Genomic DNA, 26,165 nt, shown 5'->3' with positions numbered 1-26,165 from the left:
CTCAGGTACCAGACTACCCGTCAGAGGATCCGCCGAGGGAGCCCGAGGTGGCTCCTCCAATGCAAGAAGCGGAAGGGGCCCCTTATGCCGAGACTACTCACACGAGAGCTCCCGCTTACTCTGGGTCCGCTTATACGTGAGCTGGGCTCTCAGGCTCAGGAGCCCAAGGGGAATTCAGGAGCATGCTGTCACCGAACTACGCTCTTCAGAAGAGTAGGGAGGCCACCTTCCCCGAGGAGATCATGACGCGGACCAATCTTCCTTTGAACCAGGTCGCCTGTCGTGCTGCTACTCATGCTATGGTGGTGAGTCAAATTTATTGTTGGGCTTCTTTGCTTTTATCCCTCTTGTTGTTGTTCTCTTAATCACTTGTTGTTTCCTTTTGGTAGGTGAACTCTTCTATTCATGCCTTGGCGGCCCAGGTGGAGAGGAGCTCGAGGCAGGCGCGAGCTGCCGAAGAGGCTTTCCGTGCTACTGAGGCAACTTCCCGAGCTGCTGAGGAGGGTGCTCGCGCTGCTATGGCTAGACAGGCGAGGTCTCAGAGAGATGCCGAGGCCATGGGGGTTGTTGTGAAGCATATGACGGACCTGAAGCTGGATCTGCAGCATCAGGTTGAATACCTTCAGGAGGACATTAGGGAAATGATGCAGATCTTTTCTCAAGGCATCAAAGATGCCAAGAAGAAGGTCGTTGATGAGTACATCGCCTCACCGCACTTTGATGACCTGATGGTGGACTCGTACAAAAGGGGTTTTAAACTGAGCTGGTGGATGATCCGGAACACGTACCCCGAGCTCGATATCAGTGCTATATCCACTTCGCGCATAACTCAGGAGATGGCCAACGCTGCTAATGGTGAGCCAGATTCCGAGGGTGAGGCAGGACCTTCAGGTATCGTTGAAGTGCCTTCTGATAATGAAGAAGTAGCTTTGGGCCTGTGAAATGCAATTTTTTTTTCGAAATGTACACTCCCTTATTTTGAAATGGAATGACTTTTCTTTTGGTTAAGTGTTGGTTGTTCTTTCTCCCGAACTGACTGTATTTGCCGAATTGATCATATGCCCGATCTATTTCTTGTCCGGGTTACTGCACTCACACGACCTGTTTTAATAGTCTCTACTTCGCCTGAGCCTTTGGCTGACTTTTCTTTGCTTGCCTATGCCGAAGTTCCTTCGTTAGTTTGGCATCCTAGCCCTTGGGCTCTGGTAGCGATTTTGCCCGCTTCGCTTGGTGGTCTATAGGTAGTATAGCCTTAAGTTGGCGATGTTCCACGCTCGGGGTACTTGTTTGCCCTCTAAGGTTTCGAGCTCGTATGCCCCCCGAGCACTCTTTTTACTCTGTAGGGCCCTTCCCAATTTGGTCCAAGTTTGCCCACGTCGGGTTCGGGCACCATGATCTATGGAGAACCAGGTCGCCGACGCGGAAGCTCCGATTCTTTACTCTGGCATTGTAGTACCAAGCTACTTTTTGCTGGTAGGCCACTGTCCGGATGTGCGCGAGGTCCCTTACCTCATCCAGTAGGTCGAGGTTAGTGCGTAACTCATCTTCGTTTGTCTGATCGTCATATGCTTCTAGTCACAGTGTAGGTATTTCGATTTCCATCGAGATTACCGCTTCGGTGCCGTAGGCGAGGTTAAAGGGGGTCTCTCTTGTGGCGGTTTTTTTATGTGGTTCGGTGAGCCCATAGAACACTTGGTAGCTCATCCACCCACAACCCTTTAGCTCGGTTTAGTCGTGCTTTCAGTCCACGGAGGATGGCTCTGTTCATTATTTCTGTCTGACCGTTTGCCTGCGGGTGTGCGATCGATGTGAAGTTTTGACGAATTCCCATATTTTGGCACCATTCTTGGAACTTGATATCCTCGAATTGTTTGTCGTTGTCGGAGATTAGTACCCGAGATAGCTCGAAGTGACATACTATGCTCTTCCAAAAGAAGTTTTGTATGTTTCGGGCTGTAACTGTTGCCAGAGGTTCAGCTTCAATCCATTTTGTGAAATAATCTACTACCACCACTAGGAACTTTCTCCCACCTATTGCTGGCGGGAATGGCCCCAGGAGGTTGATGCCCCATTGCGCAAAGGGCCATGGGCTGGTGAGGTATTTGAGGTCGGAAGCAGACTGATGGTGGATATTGGCGTGCTTCTGACACTTGTCGCATTTTATGACGAGCTCGACAGCTTTTGCCTTCATCGTTGGCCAGTAGTATCCTTGTCGAAGTGCCTTTTGGGCGAGGGCTCTGCCCCCCAGGTGTTCGCCACACAGTCCTTCATGAGTGTCGCGGAGTATGAGCTCGGCTTCGGGCATGTCACAAGCAACGCAGGTAGGGGAGCATGTAGGACTGTCGGTACAACCGTTCGTCTATTATGATGAATTTGGCTGCCTGGCGCTGCACCCTCTTGGCTGCATTGCGGTCCGCAGGGAGGGTTCCATCTAGCAAGAAGCTCGCGAGTGGGTCGATTCAGCTCGGCTCTGCTTCAAGGATGGGAGCGACCTCCTCTGCCCCACCGAGAATGCTAGGCTGAGGTAAGTCCTCTATGTACACGGTTCTCATGGTGTTGCGACTCATGCTGGCTAACCGGGACAGGGTGTCAGCCTCAGTGTTCTCTGACCTTGAGATTTGCCTGATGAAATGTGACCTAGAGAGCTTGCGTGCTTCGTATTCGCTCGTAACCTGGTTGACCACGAGATGGGAATACTGCAATTAACTATGTGCTTTGCTCTTACCTTTTGCGCTAGGTTCAGCCCGGCTATCAGTGCCTCATACTCCGCCTCGTTGTTGGATGTCGCAAACTTAAAGCGTAGTGCGTATTCCAATTTCATGCCACCCAGGCCGCGTAGGACTATTCCAACCCCGTTGCCCTGCTGGCTCGAGGAGCCATCTACGTAAAGGATCCAGGGCTCCTCATCCCAGTTCGCGCTTGGCCTAACCAAGAGAGATGCCACACTGGCTACTACTTCACGGGGTTCAAACTCTATTGGCTTGGGAGCTTCGGGTTCACCAGAACTAGGGATCTCGGGCTCAACCGGCCCAGGGGCTTTGAGGCTGAATGTGCACTCGGCGATAAAATATGCTAAGGCTTGGGCCTTAATGGCAGTTCGTGGCTTATACTGGAGGTCGTACTCGCTGAGCTCGATGGCCCACTTCGTCAGCCGACCGAAAACCTCGGGCTTGAGTAAGACTTGCCTCAGAGGTTTGTCAATCAAGATGATGACGGTGTGAGCCTGGAAATATGGGCGGAGTTTCCGAGCTGCAGTTACCAGTGCGTATGCTAACTTTTCTATATGCGGGTATCTCGTCTCTGCTCCCTGTAGAATTTTACTAACATAATAGATGGGCCGCTGGACCCGATCTACTTCTTATATTAGTACTGAACTGACCACCTCGTCGCTTGCCGAGAGGTACAGTTCTAAGACCTCGCCCTCCTCAGGCCTGGCTAAGGTTGGCACAGTAGCGAGGTAGCTCTTTAGCTTGTCGAATGTGAGCTGGTAGTCTCGGGTCCATTCGAACCCTTTGCCTTTGATTGCCTTAAAGAAAGGCAGACAACGATCTGCTGATTTGGACATGAAGCGGCTCAGAGCGGCTATGCGGCCGTTTAGCCTCTGAACTTCTTTTACTTTTCGGAGTGGTCTCATATCTAGGATGCCCTTTATCTTGTCCGGGTTGGCCTCAATACCACGCCGGTTGACAATATACCCTAAAAACTTACCCGATGTAACACTGAAGACACATTTGTTGGGGTTCAGTTTCATGCTAAATTGACGCAGAATTTGGAAGACGAAATCTAAATCTTATATTAATTCCTGTGAGAACTGCGTCTTGACGACCATGTCGTCTACATAACATTCTATTTTCGTGCCAATTAAGGGCCGAAACAACTAAATTACAAGTCTTTGGAAGGTCGCCCCATCATTCTTCAGTCCGAAGGGCATGGCTTTGTAGCAGTACAGGCCGAACTCGGTTATGAAGCTGGTTTTTTCCTCATCGGATTGGTCCATCCTGATTTGGTTGTAGCCTGAGTAGGCATCCAAGAAGCTTAGCAACTCATGTCCCAAGGTCGCGCCCACTAGGCAGTCAATTATGGGGAGGGGGAAGCAGTCTTTTGGGCAAGCTCGGTTCAGGTCGGTGTAGTCGACGCACATGCGCCACTTGCCGTTTGCCTTTTTCACCAGTACTAGTTTGGCTACCCAGCTCAGGTAATGAACTTCCCTTATGAAGTCCGCTACGAGGAGCTTTTCAATCTCCTCGTCGACCGCCCTCTAGCGCTCCGGGGCTAAGTTGTGTTTCTTCTGTCTAATGGGTCTGACTACAGAGTCAGTGTTAAGTTTGTGAGTTATAAGGCCAGGGTCAATACCAGGCATATTGGCCGCGGACCATGCAAAAATATCTAAATTTTGAATTAAGAAATTCACTAGTTCAGTTCGTAGAGGCTCCTTGACGGAAGCACCGATCTGTAGATTTCGAGCTGGATCTATAGCCGAGGTCGGGATCACGACCGTTTCCTATGTGGGCGAAGCTCATTCTTCGCCCTGCTCCGTAGGCCACTCCAGTTCGAGGTCGTCGGCTGCCTTGGTTTTTCCCTTCAAGGCGGCGACATAACACTTGCGGGACTCAAGCTGGTCGCCCCGCGCTACCCCTACACCGAAGTCTGTGGGGAACTTCATTGCCAAATAGTAGGTGGAGACCACTGCCTGCAGAATATGCATAATTGGCCGCCCTATTATGGCATTGTATGGGGAGGGGGTTGCGACCACCAGGAAATTGTGGTTGAGTCTGACCGCGCAAGGCCATGTGCCGACTTCCACAAATACTGCTATTTTCCCGAGGGGCCTGACTTCCTCTCCGCTGAAGCCCACCAGAGGAGTGTTTGCAGGCTTCAGCTCGCTTCTCTGCAACTGTAGCTGGTCAAATGCTGACTTGAAAAGGATGTTCGCCGAACTACTTGAATCTACAAATATGCGCCTGACTTCAAAGTCGCTGATTCTTAGTTTTATAACAAGCGCATCATCGTGGGGGTAGTGGACACCTTGCGCATCGTCTTTCGTGAAGAAGATCAGTTCTTTTGTCTTCGGCCTCTTTGGAGGGTTCTGTTCTTCTCGAGCTGCCTTGCGAACTGATGTCTGGGTTGTTGCCAAAGTACACCCTGCTACCACCGAACCTCCCATTATCACATGGATGGTTCCCCAAACTGGCCTCTCTTCGGGAGGTTGTCGCTGCAACGCTTCGGCCGGTTTGCTGCTAGATTCAGGGGCATCTTTTCCATGCTCCCCTTGCCGACCTGCCTTATTATTATTATCATTATGCTGTACAAAATTTCTCAAGTATCCGCGACGGATGAGTCCCTCTATCTCGTCCCAGAGATTATTACACTGTTCGGTACTATGACCGTGATTTCTATGAAAACTACAGTACAAATTTTTATTTCTCTCGTTTGGATTACTCTTTAGGCGAGGTGGCCACTTTACGTATGGGGCATCTTTGATCGTCATCAAGATCTCACCCCGCCTTGTGTTTAACGGCGTGTAATCCGTCCGAACTGCTAAGGGAGCTCGGGACGGCTGGCTTGGCTTCGCCTCCCGAGCTTGGTTTCTTCTGTCGCTTGGGTTGGAGGGCTCACCTTCTCTTTTCCTTTTCTCGACCCCGCCTTCGGTTCTTTGGTTGATTTCTTCCTCTATTCTCATGAACTTGTCCGCTAGCTTGAGGAATTCGGCCATGGTCACGGGCTGGCTGGCTACCATGTACCATTTGAACTCCTTGTGCGTTACTCCTCTCTTGGCCGCCTCGAGCTATACTGCGGGGTCTAATCATGGTATCTGCAAGCATGCTTCATTGAACCGCTTGATGTAGCCCCGGATGGATTCTCCTTCATTCTAGACTACTCTGAAGATGCTTTCCTCGGTTCTGGGGCACCGCTTGCTGGTAACGAAGTGTGCGGTGAAGGCCTGCACTAACTGGGTCTAGCTTCTTATTGATCCAGTTAGTGCCGGACAAGGGTGGCAGTTCGGTGACTTCGCCAGCGCCTTCTTTGTTGAGTGGGTCTGGTACTGGCGTTGCTGGCCTCTGTGTTGCCGAGCTTGATGGGCCCGGAATGTTGGTAGTCTACTGCTAGGGCACTGAACCAGTTCTCCGTGAGCGGGAACTCAGGCTTGGAGCACCGAGGTGCTGACTTTGCGGGCGAGGTTCCTGACCCGCCTGCGAGCTGCGAGGTGGGGGTATTTTCCTTTCCCTTTGGCCTGGGGATGAGGCCTGACTATTAGGGGGGTTCTAGAGTTGGGAGGCTTCTCCTCGGTGAGGGCGTCCACCCTGAGGGGAGGCCTTAACCGGCTTCGGAGCAGGGTGCCGAGGTGGAAGCAGTGACTGGTTCAGGGGTAGTTGAGGGAACTGTTGCTGATAGTGATGTTGAGAGAGATGGTGTAGTATTTGGTGTTTCTGGAGTTGATTGCCCGCATGCATTGGATCAGGTCGTCGAACTGGTTCTGGTAGGTCGCTAGGGGGACAGCAGTTGGTTCAACAAAAGTTGTTTCGATAGGGAGTGGAAGAGGGATGTTCAGGGCAGGAAGGTTTAGGGGCGCCACTGCTTGTGGTGCATTCAAGATGGGGATCCCATCCACCGGAAGGGGGATGGTGAACTGTCCGATGCACACCACGGGGACTTGGAGTTGTTCCCCGGTGGTGTTCGTTTCTGTGCCACATCTGACATTGCTGGAAGAAGCCATGGGTGTTGGAGTTTTTTGGAAGAAGAGGAGGTTATGAGAGTTTTAGAGGGAGGCTTTTAGAAGTGTTCCCACAGACGACGCAAATTGATGGTGCACAATCCGGCTGGTCTTAGCTGTCAACAACCTTGCCTCTGATTGGAGCAACGGGGATCCTGAAACGGAGAAGATGAGGGAACTCCGGGGGGAACTCGGTGAGATTGCTCCGAAGCTCAAGTTAGTATTCTCTCAAAGGCAAGATAAAACCAGATGACGCAAAGTTCACATACCTTGTTCTTGGGGGGTAGGGAGCCTTTTATAACCATTCCGTGCACTCACTCCGAGGCTTCTATCAGATCGGGTATGACTATCTCTGCGCTCTTACCAGTTCGGGTGTCATCACCTCTGCTAGGACAGAACCGCCACCGTTCTCTTTGTCGGAGCTGTCTCTATAATTGGAGATGGCGGTAGTAGGTGGCGGTGGCAGGTGACCGTTTGAGTGCGCCTGTCAAGCGTCAGATCCCAGGTCAGTCAGGTGCGCCGCCCCTGGGTACGGACTATGTCGGTGTCAGGCGAGGTACGGTTGTTCAGTTTGGCGTCCTGGAGGCGAAGTGCTGGAGTGGTGAGCGAGGTGAAGTCTTGAGTTCAGATAGGGGAGTGTCCCGAACTGTCGTGGGGCAGGCCAGTTCGAGTCGTTGCCTTGTGTGAGGCTCGGGGCCTAAGGGAGAGTTTGAGCTCCTAGTAGGGAGTTCGGACTGCTGGTAGGGAGTTCGGGCCACTGGTTCCTTTGGTGCTTGCGCCTTGGGTGTGCTGTCGTACCGAGTTGTTGCCTTTGCCACGTGTTGCGTAATAACAAGATCGGGCCAAATCTTCCTTCATCACATCCCATCCCTAAAATCATGGAGGAATATAATAGTAACTAGTAAGCCCACTTAGCAAGGAGATCAGTAGCTGGATTTGCTTCGTGTGAGGAATATGGTGAATTTTGAAGTCCATCAAATCATCTGTGCAAGGAGATGTCCAAAATTATTTCATACAAACCTATAACCCTTTATTTGTTATATTGAATGATGATGTAATCAACATGAAGCTTCATCTAGTAAAGGGTAGAGATCACTCAATACATGAATAAACTTGTTGGAAGTTAAAATCTACTCTCTTCTCACTGGGTATTGAAGCAGGTACTTCAATCTTTCCATCAATATATGAAATTATGAATCGTAGATCATATATCATCTCCAACTCAAACAACAAACCACTACCACCACAAGGCATTTCAAAGCTAGGATTTTTTACTTGGCAGAAACTTCAGATAAGGGAAAGGTTATTCATGGAAGATCACAAGAAAATCTTTTAAGAAGCAAAATGTGTAGAGAGCAAGGATTAAAACATCAATATGCACCAATATCCACTTGCCCCTATTTTTTCTTAATTTTTTATTTTTTAAAATTTTATAGGCATTAAAGGGTCCCGCCCAATATTTTAATGTTTTAAATTAAAAAAAAAAAACCTTTGTATCCATGTATCCACACAAAAATATTTTAATCCTTGTTCTAGAGTCTACTACCCACATGGCTTGAGGACTAAATAATGTACAAATAGATGAGGGGAAATTACTACTATTTCCTCATCAAGAAACATGTTTTCATTAAGGCTATGTTTGGTTTGAAGGAAAAGGTAGAGAAACCTATACAAGGTTTGTAAAGGTTTTTTTACCTTTCCCTTCCTTTCCCTACTTTTTCCTTCAAACCAAACACAGCTTAAGAGATAAAAACATATGGCTAGATTTTTCCTATTCTGAAAATAAGACCTTCGACTCTCTCTCTCTCTCTCTCTCTCTCTCTCTCTCTCTCTCAATAATTAATATGGGGATAAACCAAAGGGTAAATCTCTTAAAGTACTCCTAAGTTTTAGGAAATTGACTAATTTTGCCTGTATTCATTAGAAATTGCCTTAAAGGATGCCTAAATGTTCTAACAATTGACTAAATCCTGTCCTACCGTCAGCGTTTCATCACAATTTATTTACATATGACACCACGTGATACAAAATATTTTTAAAACCCAATATTACCCTTATGTGATTGATTTTTTTCTCCACTATTCTTCAAATTTATAAAAACAAAACTCAACATCCACCTTGCGGACAAGAACATAGTTTTCAATCTTTACTTAATTGAAGGTAAAGAACACAGAAAGGAATTTCCCCATTGTTTCCTATGGTATTGAAGTAGATGGAAATGGAGTGAGTAAGAGCTAATCCTCAAAATCTAATTTTTGGGTGGAAAATGATCCTTCCTGTTCACTTGTTGGGCATCTCTATCCATTCGAAAGCTTTGCCAGTGATGAAAGTTTCGATGAGGAGGAAGACTAGCAAGGCATTATTGTCAAGTCAAGACCATCAAGATATTATTCAAATGTTTTATATTGAAAATTTAGAAAAAAAATGGGTAAAATAATTTTTTTTCATCTTTTTATTAATTGTTAATTGTTGAAAAAAAATAGTGATAATTTAAGGCAATTTCTAAAGAATAAGGGTTGATAAGTCAATTTCCTATAACTTAGGAGTGGTTTAAAAGATTGCCCAAAGAATAACTTTTCCTATATATCTTGCTACAGACAAATTGTGACAAATCCACATCTAAGTGTATTCTTCCATTGATTTTCTTATTTTTTGCTTTCATATCTTAAAGCATCTAACTGAATTAGGTGAGATGTAATCGTGGTTCCAGCATTTAAAGCATTGATGGAAGGTCTTCCACTCTTTTATATTTAAAGCATTTACATTATCTTCAACCCTGATCACCCAATATTATACAAATAAAAGTAAAAGCATTTCAAGTTGTTAAGAGGAGTAGAGGACCATAGACGTTATTTATTTTTGAAAGAGAGAACTCAGGGTGATAGTACACGATCGATCTTATCTCCGTTGGACACACATGCTGTTAAATGAGGACTCGTCAAAGAACTCGGACAGTGTTGAACATTTTTGGTGGAAGCTGGCGAGCTGCAAGAGGCTCTCTCTGTAAAGAATGTATAGTTTATAAGGTTTGGTATGCCAGTGGGATCCATGTATTGAATGATTCGTACCTTGGTAATTAATGTTTACGTTACAGAGAGAGTGAGTTTCATCGTTTGTTTGGTTATTCAGATGCTGTTGAAGGCTTGAAATTGAAGCAAGCAGTGCGAAAGAAACCAGAAATATCCACTTCAGTCAAGTGCTAGTTAAATGAGACTCTTCCAAAAAAGCTTGGCAGATCTTTTATATTAAAAAAACTGTCCCCCTTATCACCTCATCCATTTAATGCTTGGTTTGGTCGGTGTTTTTTTTCAGGGACATCAAAATTCCTTGCAGCGCCAATTTACTGTTGTTGTGTTGACAACCCAAGCTGTCGGCCAAAATTTTCTTAATAATAATAATAATAATAATAATAAGGGTTCGATTATGATATTGAGAAAAAACTTATAGCCGATCAACTGACATTATCATAGTCAGAATTTATGGGCAGATTTGATTGGTCAAAGCCTTTCTGATATTATAGATTTTTTTTTTATAATAATAATTAAAACACCTCATTTTTTTCTTGTTTTTTTGGAAAATACAGTTTCGCTGTTTTTTAATAGGGAACAATTTAGTTAGAGTAATATCATCATTTACTTGGACCCTATTCATTGACTTTTTGGTTCTGGACTGTTGGTATTGCTTGAATGATATCATCATTTACATGCATTTTTTTTATACTTACATGATGGCTTTTAACCTACCTCACCTGGGTTTGTTTCTCCAGAAAAAATGAACATGGAATTTATTTTTTTAGATAAAAATACTTGAGTTATTATTTTCATCCTTTTGCAACAAACTTGTAATTTATTTGTTTTGATGTAGATGGCAAATAAAAGAATGCTTTAAACGTAAAAGGGGTGAAAACTGAGAAGTATTGCTCAGATATTTCAAACTAGAAGAACATTTCTATCTCTATTGCACAAGCAAACAGAGACAGGATAAGGAAAACACACCGTCACAAATTCACAATCCAATTCTTTTCTGATTTAAAATGGTATGGTGGGTTCATCTTGTGGTTATTTCATGCCTTATCCCTATTAGAAGAAGAAGAAGCAGCAGCAGCAAGCATGTGCCCTTCTCAAACCATTATAACTAGAACTATAAATTATTAATTAGGGTCCCGACTGTCCTATGACTTGATGTTTGTTTGTTTCTGGTTTAGTAATGAATTTCTGTTTTACTCAAAAAAAAAGGAAAAAAAAGAAAAAAGAAAAGAAAGACTGTCCTATTGCAAACCTCTGCTCAGTCTGGCCCAATCCAATAAATAAGATGGGCCTCACGTTGGATGTAGGCTTAAACCCATATTACAATACATTTCACCAGAGTTGATAGCAATCAAGTAGCTCTCAGTTAAGGGGCTTCATCCAGACCATACTTAAAGTGCTTACTACTACAGTATTACTGGCATTAATAAATGTGTATGTAGTATGTATTAAGGGTGTTTATTAAAAACCAAAAAAACTGAAAAACTGAATCGAACCGAGAAAATTGAATCCGAAAATGTGGTTAATGAATCAATATCAGTTGGTATTTTTAAAAAATCAAAGGATCGGTTCGGTTTTCGATTAATCAAACTGACTGATATATATTTATATATATATTTAATATATGTCACATATTTTTATATATTATATATATTATATTTATAATAATCTATTTATAAATATATTATATTTTTATAATATTTATAATGTATTATATACCATTTATTATTTATAATATAATATAATATAATATATATTTATATAATAGATATTATGAATATAAAAAACTGAAAAATCGAAGAACTGGACCAATGGACCAAATAACCGGCAGTACTGATTCAATTTCGGTTTGAAGAAACCAAAAAATCAATAGGACCGATTCAATTTGAAAAAAATTGTCCATAGTTCGGTTAACCGAACCGTGGACACCTTTATTAGTATGTACTCGAGGGATGTTTGGTGCTTCTAACATTATCTTTATTATATAAAGTCAAAGGATTCCCTATATTCTGCTCCTCTCACTTAGTCGAGGAACAAATTTTGGCCTGGAAGACTTTGCCACAGGGCAGAAATATAGGTAGTAGCCTCAGATAAGGAGCTACCCTCCACTCAACGACTCAATTAGGAAACCTTTAGGTATACATAGGTTCTGACTTCTGATGAACATTTGTAGGCTGGTCTGGGCTAAAGTGAGCTGTGAGCCTAATCCCAGCCACAGTTTTTCTTTTTTTTTTTTTTTCACTTTCAAAAGGCTGTTGGACAGGCCAAAACCCATTCTAGGCCAGTCGGTGTTGGCCTCCTTTAATGTCTCCTTTTTAACCTAAGATTAACTACTAGTCAATTAGAGTGGATTTTTAAGCTATGGCTGTCTTCCCCATCTATCCTCCAAGTAAAAAAAAAAAAAAAGGGTAAATGATCAGGGCATTCTTCCATTTCCATCAAGTTGATTTATATCTAATAAAATCTCTTAGAAGGATGCCACTACTCGTATAATTCAGAGTCCACATAAAAAGGGGCAAACGTAGCTTCACATTTCACATAAAAACATAGTGGGTTGTTTTCATTATTGAAATGGACCAGAGTGAACTAACACAATTTCAGACCACCCAGTATAGACTAGTCTAGGCTTGAATTGCTTCTTTCACTCTTTGAGCCTATGCATGGGGTATGTTAGGACCAATCATTAAGTGGTTCTGTCCCTCCTGGCTTTTTAGACATGGTGAGCTTATTATATTAATTGAATAAATAATCCAATATCCATTAATAGAAGCGAGCCCGAACATGTTCATTAACTCTTTGGAATTCTGAAAATTTTAATAGATTGAATATAAGGATGTCAATAGGTCAGGTTTAATGGTTCAGCTCAATCTTATCTTGTGTGTCTGGATCAGGTAATCTTCTTTTTAACTGTTGGTGTTTTGATGTATTGGCTTAGATAATTTGGTCTCTCTCTCTCTCTCTCAACATATGATTATTTCTTCTCCACACAGGGTGAGACCCATAGAAAAGGTATATCAGAACTATGCTTTTTTTCTTGGTTGCTGGGTTTCCTTTTATGCATTCCCCCCATTTAGAAACTTCAAAAAGGTATATAATTTTCTAATTAAATGCACGAAAGCTCTTCTTTCTTTGATATTTTGTGGGTCTGAAAGGAAGGGTTCATCATCTTCATCATCAACAACAACTTCATATAAGACTTTTCCCAAACATATGGGGTTCGGTCAGCCAATTGAACCCTATTTTGTAATACCTCTCTGTTCAGTGCTATGTCCGCTGTTAAATTAGGAGACCTTAAAATCATTTCTTACTCCCTTTTAACTTATAAAAAGCCACTTCTTCTCACAAGTCAGAAGTTCTCCCCAATTGAACTTGAGACCTTACCACTCAAATGGCTAATAATTCCCATGGCTGTACTCACAGCAAACAATGTGGGGCTTATCGCTTTCCTACGATTTTCTTGTTAATCAACATGATTAATAGACAGACGATGTGGTCATGTCTGGGCCTAATCAAGGTAGACCTACCCTTAAGGAAATACGCCAACCTAGCTCTACTTCTACAAGAACTGACCCAATCCTATTGTTAATCAGGCTATCGGGCCTTAGCCTGACCCAATAAGAATTAGACCCGCTTATACTAAACACCACTAAAACCTGGTAATTTTTAGACTGGTAGTTTAAGAATAAACGTGTGAAATGACCAGGTTAGACATACTATTTGAAGATATTGCATATAAGAAAGAGATGGATCTCTGCTGCAGCCTGCAAGGTAGAGGGTATCTTTGTCGTAAAATAAACTAGGATATTGACATTATTGCTAATGGTCTTGGACCCGGTGTACCAGTACCACGATAGACCATCCAAATCCAATTCATCAATATTGTTTTTGTGGATGGTCAAAATTTGTCCCACGCACTATATTTAGATTGTCTGACTGCTTAGGTGGATGGTCCAGATGGAGACTGAGGATAAGGGGGCCCCATCCCAAGGACGCTGACTCCTGAGGCTGATGCCAAGAGGGAATTGATTGTTTTCTTTTTCACGATCTCGACAGGCTTACCCTTGGTATATCTATCTTTCTTTTTCCATGCAAAAAAAACAAAAACCCTCAGCCAACCGCTTCTCAGGTAGGTGATTGGATGTCCAGGTTCCACGTCGGAAGCTGATCCTCTCCAGAAATTGGATTCGGAGAATCGGACTCTCCACAGAGGAAGAATCTTGCAGATCCATTGGATTTGGACCCACAACCACAAGATTTTTTCTTTTTCTTTTTTTCTTTTTTCCCTAGGCTTTAACTAGCACCGGCAGAGCAGGAAACAGCAAAGAAGAGATAGGTTTGTGGCTGTGGATACGGAATCAGAATAAGTAAGGATAAGGATCGGATGCTCTGATTGGCCAGTATAACCCCTTACGAGATCTGATCGTTAGATTTCCGAAACCAGGCAAACCAACCGTCAGCTTCAAGCCATGAACCGGAGCCACGAGAATACCATAGTAATGAAATACAAAAAGGATACCATACACAAAACGCACTCTAAATCTCTAATCCCCGCGGCCACTGCACCCCTCTTACGTCTTACGTCTTACCGGGAAGATTTAGATGGCGATGGTCACCACACAGGCTTCTGCTATATTCCGGCCATGCACCTCAAGATCGAGGTTTCTCACTGGCTCTTCTGGCAAGCTCACCAAAGTTATCTCCGTCAAAACGCCCACTTCTTCGTCCCCCAGTTCCTTTAAGATCGAAGCCTCGAAGGGCGAGTGGTTGCCTGGTTTGGCCTCGCCTCCATATCTCAATGGCAGGTATTCTCTGCAAGATTTTGTCTGTTACAGTCATCTGTGTAGTATGCTTTCACTAAAGCTTCCTTACAGATTGGATTGTTGTTGTTGTTGTTGTTATTTGAGAGTTAAGCAATGCCAATGGACGTCGGCATCTTCTATACGTTCTAACAACTTGACATTGATGACAGTCTCCCAGGGGACAATGGATTTGATCCTTTGGGACTTGCAGAGGACCCCGACAACCTGAAATGGTTCGTCCAGGCGGAGCTGAATGGGAGGTGGGCCATGTTGGGTGTCGCAGGGATGCTGTTGCCCGAAATTCTCACCAAGATCGGCATTATCAATGTGCCAGCGTGGTACGATGCCGGAAAAGTTGAATATTTTGCGTCGTCTTCTACCCTCTTCGTGGTTGAGTTCATCTTGTTCCATTACGTGGAGATCAGAAGGTGGCAAGACAAAGAACCCAGGAAGCGTGAACCAACATCTTCAAGAACTACAGCTTGCCTCCCAATGAGGTTGGATACCCCGGCGGCATCTTTAATCCCCTGAATTTTGCCCCAACTCTGGAGGCCAAAGAGGAGCTCGCCAATGGTAATACCTGAATCACCATAACCACCATCACTAGTGTTCAGCAAGTTGATTGATTGTTAAGTTGAGCTTTGAATTATGGATGAGAAATAAGGCTAATTTTTGTTTGTGATACATTTGCAGGGAGAATAGCAATGTTGGCATTCTTGGGGTTTGTTGTCCAACACAACGTCACCGGGAAAGGACCCTTCGACAACCTCCTACAACATCTCTCTGATCCGTGGCACAACACAATTGTCCAAACCCTCCGGGGCTAATTTAAGCGGGACACACTGATTCTATTTTCATGTTCCGTAACCATGAGTTGGTGGTATTTGAGTGAATTAAGCTTTAACATATAAAAATCAAACTTTCAATGCACGGGGGAGTTAAGAAGACATTATTGCTTTAATTCAATCTACTTTTGCTTCTATTCTATCATTACTCACAAAATTGGCCTCGCAAACAGACGAGAAAAGAAGAAATTCCCTATATTCTTTTTTTTTTTACTGCTAAAATAACATTTCCAAAGAAAAAGCATCCAGAAAATATGAAGATGTTAACCTGAATTTGTATTACTAGAGTTTAATTTACAGCTTAGATTACTGAGAAATGAATAAAGGAGAATCTCCCCGTCATTAGTAACACTGTCAAGGGGAAAGTGTAATAAAAAAGCCTATTACCATATATTGTTTATACTATACAAACGATTAGGTATTGCAGATCCAGTAGCTCAAATGACTGAATCAGCAACCTTCCTGCTACCAAAAAAAATAATCAGCAACCTTCCAATCTTTGCGGCCAAACGTTCAAGTCATGTACAAATATAATATAACAGTTGCACCATACCATGTCTCTTGCGGGCTGCCACTGATAATTGTCAAAGATACCAATCCAGCATCCAGAACTTTGTTAATTCGTATCAATTTGATTTCACATTCAAAAGGACTTGTGCTGATGCACATCTTTGTGGCTACCCAGCAAAGAATGATAATGATAAAATCACTTGTGAATTCAGTTTGGTTGCTGCAAGAAATAATAGACAACTTCAAATTGATGCAGTCCCTAGCTAGCAGAAGATCGAGGAATAGTTGGGGCAAGAATTGGAAATAAAATCAGACGATAATCTAGATTATAGTCAATTTCCATGCCAAAATATCCTGATGGACCAGATGATCCCATAATTAGACTTGGTACATCAATCTGGATGGTCAGTCTTCCTGGGCAATGGTCCGAGAAAAAAAGAACCATCAAATTGATGGTAATAGAGCACCTCCCAAGTAAGATATTATGGTTCAAACTTTTTTATTTTTTTGATATCTTCTGAAGGGCTACACAGCAAGTCTCTGCTACGACCAGCAGGAGACCTTACCAACCAGCTGGTTGGCACCTTGCATTATAGTTCAAACTTTAATGAAAGGCTAACACACTCAAAAAGTTAGGACCAGCCTTCTCTTCAAACCAAAATTTCTTCAGATTGTTATATCATCATTTGAATGGAGAAAAGTGAAGATATAACAGTTGAAAGAAATATGACACTACATATTTATAATATTAGGACTGTCCTTCTACCACATTGAGATCCTGTCCATCCTTATGGCATTTTACCAGTTATTATACCAGATCAATTCACTGCTCTGCTGTGTCTGTAACCATGGAAATTAATATTGTGAAATTCAGGTAAGCCAGAATTTATTGCAGGAGCACTTACTTGAGGGTATGATTGCTGATCAAACACAGCAATGGCACAAGGCCCAGATGTAGATGCCCAACTCTGATGGCTTGTGTCATACCCAGGTCTAGTTGGTTCAAAGTCACTATTAACTTGAAAATCCACAGGGTTTTCATGTAAACTCATCTTTGTTTCAGTCTTCAATTTCTTTTCATCCAGAAAATTGAATCCATATGATGGATATGGATATTGCCCACCCAATTGTAGCCTTAAGCATGCATTTCTGCTTAATTCATTCAGGGCATTACTTTCTTGACCCGAACTATCAACTTCTGTTTTGCACGCACTAAAGAAACCAGAATAGCTTGGAATGGAAGCATCTGTGGAGCACTCCAGATCTCTAGGTAAACATAGAAAATTGGTTCAATGAATTATGAACAAATATCAAGTTAACAAGCTCAGCAAACAATGGTTCAGCAAAAAAGTACTGAATAGACAAGAAAAGTAAATAAAGCAAATGGCAGAAAATCATCATTATTCAAGCCTTATCCTAACCATATGGGGTTGGCTACATGAATCTTGTTTCACCATTCCATTTAATTCCATATCCATTGTTAAATTATTAGCGCTTAATTCTTACTATTTCTACCCATGTCCGTTTTGGTCTACCCCTAGCCCTTTAAACCCTTCAATTTGCAACAGATCACTTCTAATGGGTGCTGTTGATGGTCTTCTATGAATGTGACCAAACCATCTTAGTCTACTTTCTCCCATTTAATACCTATTGGATCTACTTCTAAGTTCCTTCAAATGACTTCATTTCTGAATCTATCTTTTCTAGTTTTTCCACTCATGATACATATCAGCATATGCATTTTTTCCACAATCATTTTTTGGACATGTTTCTTGACTGCCTAACACTCGGCTCCATACAGCATAGCTAGCCTTATAACTATTTTATAGAATTTTCCTTTTAATCTAAGTGAAATTCTCCTATCACATATGTCACCTCTCCATTTTGCCCATCCTGCTCAAATTTTATGGGTGACATCTTCCCCAATCTCTCCCTTGTTATGAATTATCAAACCGAGGTACTAGAAAAGGACGCATTGAGTTATCAAGTAGATAGCAGAAAATCTCATCTATAGATGGGCACTAATTGATAAATATATATATATATATATATATATATATATATATATATATATATAGGGTAGAGACACTAAATAACTAAGGTTGTGTTTGGTACCATTGCCACTTCTACTTGCAACGTTTTAGGTTGGTCAATACAAATTTTTGAGAAGTCTTGTCACATCACATCAAATAACCACTTCCACTAAAAAAATATAGGCATGGACTGGCTGTTGCCATTTATAGTAGAAACACCAAATTTGATAGCTCAAAGCAATCGTACCAAACACAATAGTACCAAATGTTGTACTGATGACTCAAGGCAATTGTGGTAGAAAACAATATGTTCTCATAAAATTTGTACTGACCAACTAAAAATGTTGCAAGTAGAAGTGGCAATGGTACCAAACACAACCTAAATAAGTCATACATGATTATACTAAGTTATCAAGTACAACAAATTCCGAATTCAAGCACAAATTTTGTTTAGGGGAAATTACTTAAGTCCCCTATATTTTTGAGTCTTGCAAAAAAACCTCCCTTCACCTTTCAAATAAATATGCAAACACACCAATTCCTTTAGGCTATGTTTGGTTTGAAGGAAAAAGTAGGGAAAGGAAAGGAAAGATAAGGAAACCTTTGCAAACCTTGTATAGGTTTTGATGTCTTTCCCTTCCTTTCCCTACCTTTTCCTTTAAACCAAACATAGCCTTAAATTTTCTGATGGAAAATGTTGACATAATGCTTTAATCTTTTTAAAATCCCAGATTTACCCATGAAAACTATATATTAAAGTACCTCTTGATAGGCAAGCACACCTCTTCATTCATTATCCCAATTGCAATTTAAATACCCCATCATTACTGAACTCAGCATGGTCACTGGTCACCCTGATTTGCATACATTTAATAAGGGCATAGTTGTAACAGGGATGAAGTGGCGTTTTGAAATGTGTACTTTTCTGTCTTAATGGTAATAAGGGCATGGTCATAATTTCAACATCTCAGTTACAAGCCTTTAACAGGAGTGTGTTTGCATATTTATTTAAAAGGTGAAGGGAGGTTTCTGCAAAGGTCAAAACACAGGGGAAGTTTAAGTAATTCTCAGATAAGCCATGAGAGGTTTAAGTAATTTTCCCTTTTGTTTAGATTCATGTCTTTTTAGTCACATATTATGGATTTGATAGAGAGAAAAGACTCCTCATAATAGGTGTTTGCGTCCATGTGTATGACACCAACTTTAATTGTCCATATGACGATAGTGGAACTAGCACCTTTTTTAGGTACAAATTCGTTTAGAACAGCTACACTTATCCACAGAAATTAGAATGGTTGCAAACTTAATGTTAGTGTAGTTTTTTTATGGCATTAAAGAAAATCCAGTCTAGTTGGTACATTTTCTGCTAAATTAATACATGAATTTATTAGACCTGTTCATGGGCCAGGCTGGGCTTTGCCTCTTTATAAACAAAATATGACCAGGCCTGAGCCCGAGCCTGGCCCAACTATAAATCCAAAGCTCTATCTGAACAGAAATTTTATAATATATTAATTATATAGAATATATTAATAATATAAGAATATTATATAATACTTTTTTTTGCTAATAATAATAATATATATTATATTTAATATTATTGGCCGGGCTTATTTGGGAAAGCCCAGGTCTGGCCTGAAAACAGTCAGGCCTGGTGTTTCGAGCTCAAGCCCATGGGCTTAAAGATTTGTCCAAGCCTGATATATAACGGGCCAGGCCGGGCTAGCCCGTTGGGCTACTCGGCCCATGAACAGGTCTGGAATTTATCCTCTAGAAATTTAAATAAAAGAAATAAAATGAATTCAATACACATATGTAGATTTATAACTAGCAACTAGGGACTGCTCTTCAATGTGAATTAAATTGCCCAACAAACATTGCATCAGAATTCTTCACTTCTACAAGTAAGATGCATGAACCAGTTCAGAGAAACCATATGGATCACCCCTTTTACAAGTGTTGAGAGTCAACCAATTGCATTCACAGACTATCTTGAATCCAATCACAGGGTAATGGAGAGTGTGAAAATCAACTTTGGTAAGAGATGATGCTCCAACTAGGTCTGGAAGCACAGTTATTGCTTATGCCTTATGCATGCAATTTAAGAAGATAAGTTTGGCCCATGTGATTTCCTGTGAAATTGGATCATGAATGCAATATTGATCCCAACTGAGTTGACCGAAAAGTTAAACTTCGAAGACAATCAGAAAATTCTTGATATAGGAAAACCACTCACCTGTGAGGTAACAAGTTTGGATCCTCTGCTAACATCATATGTTGACTGTCCTTACCAGGCAGCCATGAAATGGGTTGTGCTTGTGGCTGCTCAACACTCATTCCCAAGGGTAGATGCATCCCATTCTGGAACTATATATCAAAGGAACTTGTGTAACACTTCCAATTTATGCAACAATAAAAAAATTACAAGATCTCTACATGGGCAGAATAATCCATTTGGCTACTGCATTTCAATGAGAAAAGCTGCTTTTACATGCAATTATCGAGGGGATAAATTATGAATCTATATGTTACTGGGCAAGCTAATCAAATATTTCAAAACTCCAGGCCACATGTGTGGCAGGGGTGTCCATCAGCATAGATAACAGACATGTAAATGTCCAACATTGGTTTGCGGTGGGAATCAGAATCAAAATCCCCTGGAACTGGAATCAGAATTGCTTATTCCCCCCACCTGTTTGATTCAGACAGAAATTAGGATCAGATTCCATATGATATGCACAACTCCCAAGAAGAGTTGGTGTCAGGTAAAGAGAAATAGGGTTTGGGGGGTTTTTAAGTCACTTGCCTTTTTTTCGGCTGGCTGGAGAGTGGAGATTCTCATTCCCAAGGGGGGAGGCCAGAATGGCCATTCCCTCAAATGGGGGACCGCCATTCCACCAGGAATGGGAATCAGAATCCCATTCCACCCAACCAAATGGCTGGAACCATTCTGGTTCTGATTCCAGACCTCTATTCCCACAAACCAAACAGACCCTAACTAGCTTCAATAGAGTACCATTATGCTGAAACATTACTAATAAATTACAAATACAACATATAAGGAGACATTCTGAAGCAAAGACTAAAAATTCTAAATGATCTTGAATTTTTAATAAACTAAACATAGTTCCCAGCTTCCAGATGGTGTTGTTAGATTAGATAAAAGAATTACAATAGGGTACAGAAATAAAACATAAAAGCAGATCTTTGCCAAGAGAGGCCTGTATTACACAACAAAAACCATACCTTATGAGCTCTTATTTGGTTAAGTGATTCCTTAAGAGAGTCTTCCATTGCCCTCAGATGTTCTATATTGTTGATTTTATCTGGATGAGTCCAATAGCTGAAGAAAACAAAATGTATGCAGTATTATCATATCACAGTGATGAATCGAGCATGTTTTATGCTAGCTTATATATATATACGTACATACATATACAGAAGAAAAGGCATTTTAAAGACAAATCAAGCCTCCCTTATTTAGAAAGGAATGGAAAGTGAAAGCTTCAGAAAAAAAATGATTAGATGTATGAAACATGGTGATAAATTAGAAAATACTCAGTAAACAATATTAAGATGCAGTAGCTATAGAGCCCAGCTCACTCCATAGAAGATAACTTATGCCAACTGAACTGGGTGAGTTTTATCCACATCATCCTTGGTTCTTTCTTTTTTTTTTTTTTTTGGTAGAATATCATCCTTGGTTCATTAACATTCTAAAAGAAAAATTAGACTTGTTATGATCATCTTCACATTCAAACATAACTTTTACTGCAGGTAAAACTAAAATTCAGTACCAGAACTTTACATGAAAAGGAGAGGGGAAGGTATAGGTAGAATTTCATCAAAGATAATGATAGACATACAACATTAAATGTAAGAAAATGGATCATAAGCTGGAGAGCTCTAGCAAGAGACAGTTTTGCTACCATTCTTTTAGTGCAGGTTTTAATGGTTCTTTCTTGAAATTGTTCCAAGAAATGTGTGGCACTTAATAAGTCTACTTGAATTTCCACCTTTAATATTACTATAGATAATTTTTTAATATATTAGCCTTTTATGATCTTTCATAACTGTTCTGTAAATGAAATTAACAACTGTTTTGTAACTTTTTTTTCCATTTAAAAAAATAAAAAAAAAAAAGGAACTTGCTTTGCTCCAATGTAGACTATGGCTTCCAGTATTAAGAAAGGACCACCAATGACCCTCATACATGTCCAGACATATGGTAATTACGGATGAAAAAAAAAAAAGCAAGCACCAGTAATGAATCTAAAGTTGATAACCAACCTTGAATAGTTGGGACTAAGGGTGAATTGAGTTGTATTTGGATTGTTAAAAAACTTAGTAATCTCCAATCAACTGGACTGAATATTATGGTAGAACAAGTTCAAAACATGGTGTTTCAACTTTCGAAAGAATGTGAACAAAACATCTCAGACTCTCAGTCATTTATAAGATAGTCAGCATTGTATACCACTATACCTTACTCTTGAATAAGTCGCTAGCTTTTTCTTGGAATTTGTAATTCATCTATATGCTACAACAAAAGAAGCTTTCTACTTAAAAATGCAATAACAGTTTGGAGGCATATCAATGGAATGAGCTTACCAAATAAAAATGATTAGAAAAATGAAGTACAGCCCAATATATTTCAAACTTCCAACCAATATAAATCTATAACATCTCAGAGGGAGCAAAATAAAATAAATACTGTTTCAAAGATGCACCTCAATCTCTTGTGCGTTTCTGAAAGTTGAGTTTGCAATAACCTTGAATGGTTGGTCAATTCCTGCAGAAAAAGAAAGATAAAATATAAGATGTCATTGACATGAATGACAAATTAGAAACTGAAAGATCAAGAAAGGCATCAATAATTACTGGTTTATGATAAATACCTCAACTGTTTGAGTACTGCAACCGAAAGAGAAGGGAAGTATCAGTTTCTTTTAACTACGAATGCAATGCAGAAGACAAGAAGTATTATTGCAAAAATAAAGTACCAATTTCACCAATATTAGCACAAACCTTGCACCCAAAAAGTCTTGTATGTTTACATCATGATCCAACTTCTTAAATGTTTTCTTTAGTGCCTATAGTCTCAAAGAAAGCACCAGAATGTTGTGTGAACATACATTAAAGATGGTTCAAATCCAAACATATGTAAAAAGCCAAGAGAATGAAGTCTGCAATAGAAGAATAGATCATGAAGAATTGGCTTACTTCAAGGCTCTCCAATTTCCTGTTCCAATCCAGTGAAAATTTATTAAACACCAAATACCATTCATATCTAACCCAAACCCAATAAATAAGTAGATAAGCTCAAGATTGAGCTGAGAGAACCTTTTTGCCCTTTCCTGTGGAGTTAATTGAGCAAACTTTCCAATAACCTCTTCAAAGTTGCTGAATCATGGAGAAGTAAAGAATCATCAGAAAAGGACATAAAAAAATCAATGACGAAAAATATAAAGTTACTTTCTATAACATAGAAACAAAACCAGTTAGTAATATACAATATAAAGAGGTTTTGATGATTTTCAGGGTTAAATGAGAATATTTACAGTTCAAATGAGATGTTCTGTTTAGTGTCTTCATGATCGAATATGTACAGTAGATGGAAAGATATACTATCCTGCATCCTTAGAGTCCAAAATGCTAAGATTAAACAATCTAAATTTGAATGTTCTGCATAGAAAGAACTTGTCTTTATGCATTGATAATAATCTATGATGCATGGCATAAGAAAGACTCGTCTAGTCGTCTACATGATAGGGACTGAAGCAAAAGACAGAGACATATGAAACCTTCTACTGCAAAGTTATTCTATGCTAGCCTAATTGCAACAATCTCAGTGTAAACTAAATTTTCCTTATGTCACTTTTATGGATCTTTTATTGGAGGATGCATTTAAATTCAACTCAAAACAAGCCTATTTGAAACCCCAAAAAGAAATACAAGAATACGGATGAAAGGATGTCACCGATGGTTTTTTTTCTATAACCGAAGTCGTTGCAGTGTACGTAATGTTTTCTTCTTAGTTTTGAAAGCTGTACATGAATAACCCCGTTTGTCCTTCCCTTTTTTTCAAGTCATTAGGACCTAGCGCAAATGTTCTTCATTTTTTACTCCAAGGAGAGGCCAGTATTTTTCTTGCTATATAGGTTCACTTCATACCATGCCTTTGGATACAATTAGAAACCTTTGATCATTTACTATTATCAAGGATGCATGTAAGTAGAGAGCAGACAAGAAACTTTTTCAGTTTTGATAAAGGTACAACTTTACTGAAATGATCTGCTTTTCTCTATGTCACTAGAAATCAACTTTATGCACTGTTTAAACCATTTTTCAGACTTTGGCTTGTAAAATCACATAAGAGCCAAGGTTATTGATGAGCAGATAACAGAAGGTATAGCTAAAAGGAAAAACAAAGTACCTGTGCTCTCCTAGGCACAATGTAGGCTTGCCAGTTGGTGAAAACATGATAAGGGCAATGTCTATGTCACATAATATGGATAATTCCCTAGCTTTCTTCAAGATTCCATTCTTCCTTTTTGAATAGGTTACTTGTCTACTGCTCGTATTCTCCAATCTCTTTATCTTGAGCTTAACCCTCCCCATCCTACAGGTTTTCAAGTAAAGCCCTTTATCTCTTTCCTATCTCTAGAGCTTCTGATCCCCTGAAAAAAGGTTTGAAATCCTAGCAAAGCAATATCCCTTTCGTCAAGTTTCACCCATAAGTCCACTTCGAATTTGCATCAACAAAATTCTATGCGGAAATACAATCGAAGCATCCATTGCCAACACCTTGAACTCCGATGGAAATAAATCAAATAATTTAGTAATATCCACATTCAAACCGAATTACAAAGCGACAAAACAATTGAAGCGGAAAGGCAACACAGCAGCAATTTACGTTTGAGACATCGAAACTCGGAAAAAAAAATAGCAGGAACTGTTGACAGCACTCTACTGCTAAAAACAGAAACGAACAACTAATCAAAAGCCATATCAAGTTTACCAAAGCTGATTAAAATAGGTGAAAACCCATATAAAACTAAAATTCAAATTACAAAACCCATATGGAATTAGAAATAGAGGAGATAATACCCAAATAAAATTCAAATAATCCCCAGTTGCAGATTCCTAACCTTCTGAAAAACCTAATCCGTGTAATAAAAAAGCATGAAATCGTATGTAACAGATAAAGAACACCAAACGAACAAATACCCAGATGAAGAAATCAAGAAGCAACTAAAATTATATTTTTTTCAAAAAACAAAGGACAAAAAAGATAAAATCATTAAAGGAAAAAAAAAAGAATTATTGCAGGTAACGAAAGAATAATGAAAAAAAAAAAAGAAATAAAAGAGATGCAGAGAGAGATGTATAGCTCACATTTCATGACCGGCCAAGCTGAAAAATCGGTCGTTAAAACGCGCGGGAGAATCGGGAGGCACCCGAATTTTCAAAACCGACCAACTAATTGGAAGAAAGAAAAAAGCGGGAACAAGAAAGAACAGAAAAACTATAAATTTATTTCGAGAACCACGAAATTCAAACGGACGGTGAGTTCGTACCCTTCAAAGTTCAACCTCCTTGGAGAATCATTAAACCCCTCTCAACCAAGGAAGCTCCTCGTTATCAGGAGTCCATCGCCCGAAACGAGATATAGAATTCAGATATTTTGCCGATACGACATTCAAATGTCGAGTCGTTTGGCTTCTCTTTTTCTCTCTAACCACTATCTTTACCAGTTACGCTTACGTGGCTAACATCTCAGTAAGACAGTAACACAGTATAGAGAATTCAGATATGTGATTTTGGGCTTTAATTAATCCTCTTCTACAGGAAGCGCTAACTCTACGGTTGTCATGGGCCGGGCTTCAGGCTTATTATCACTTTAAAGTTTAAATACATTAAAACTATGGTTTTTGAAATCGAACCGAACTGAACAGTTGGACAGTTCGACCTAAGAACCAGTTATGGCTCAGGATTTGATTTTGGACCCAAAATCGTTTGATCTGGATTTCAACCGGACAGTCGAACCATTTGACCCAAGAATCGATGGTCGAAGTGATTCCATCTAAATTGGTTTTTAAAACCATGACATGATTAACCCATCCCGTTTTTTTTTTTTTTAACTGGACTAAGACATCATATGTTGGATGAGATTACATCATTGGGTGTCATCCATTCAAATATGTTTGCATGTGATAGGAGAATTAGTATTTATTGCC

At 40.5% G+C, this 26,165-nt stretch overlaps 2 protein-coding genes across 7 annotated transcripts; one reads left to right on the top strand and one right to left on the bottom strand.

Moving 5' to 3' along the window:
- The first annotated feature begins 14,235 nt into the window (after window positions 1-14,235).
- Window positions 14,236-15,524, top strand: LOC148863173 (chlorophyll a-b binding protein 4, chloroplastic-like). Its single transcript, XM_088980575.1, is given in 5 exon segments — window positions 14,236-14,540; window positions 14,708-14,974; window positions 14,976-14,999; window positions 15,001-15,110; window positions 15,231-15,524. Coding segments are annotated over 5 exon segments (738 nt in total). The 5' UTR covers window positions 14,236-14,337; the 3' UTR covers window positions 15,365-15,524.
- Window positions 15,525-15,637: 113 nt separating this feature from the next.
- Window positions 15,638-25,646, bottom strand: LOC148863172 (agamous-like MADS-box protein AGL65). 6 transcript variants are annotated; one of them, XR_016110612.1, is made up of 11 exons: window positions 24,362-25,330; window positions 23,269-23,328; window positions 23,149-23,167; window positions 22,954-23,018; window positions 22,824-22,839; window positions 22,656-22,717; window positions 21,172-21,268; window positions 20,162-20,292; window positions 16,798-17,158; window positions 15,936-16,112; window positions 15,638-15,844 (listed from the first exon to the last, which is right to left on the bottom strand). XR_016110612.1 is itself a non-coding variant. In XM_088980570.1 (11 exons), the coding sequence occupies exons 2-11, from the start codon at window positions 24,544-24,546 to the stop codon at window positions 16,101-16,103; spliced, it is 1,008 nt and encodes a 335-aa protein (XP_088836696.1). In that variant the 5' UTR covers window positions 24,547-24,732; window positions 25,506-25,646; the 3' UTR covers window positions 15,638-16,100. The 6 variants fall into 6 exon arrangements, 5 of the variants coding, with proteins under 5 accessions (XP_088836696.1, XP_088836699.1, XP_088836697.1 ...); XM_088980570.1 differs by adding an exon at window positions 25,506-25,646 and having other exon boundaries at window positions 15,638-16,112; window positions 24,362-24,732; XM_088980573.1 differs by adding an exon at window positions 25,506-25,645 and having other exon boundaries at window positions 15,638-16,112; window positions 24,362-24,625.
- Between the last annotated feature and the right edge of the window lie 519 nt (window positions 25,647-26,165).

The sequence above is a fragment of the Nelumbo lutea genome, chromosome 3, assembly GCF_056320005.1.
Source record: "Nelumbo lutea isolate HS-2025 chromosome 3, American lotus-T2T, whole genome shotgun sequence".
NCBI lineage: Eukaryota > Viridiplantae > Streptophyta > Magnoliopsida > Proteales > Nelumbonaceae > Nelumbo > Nelumbo lutea.
Note: the sequence above shows the minus strand (reverse complement) of the source record. Positions and strands in the feature narration are given on the sequence as shown.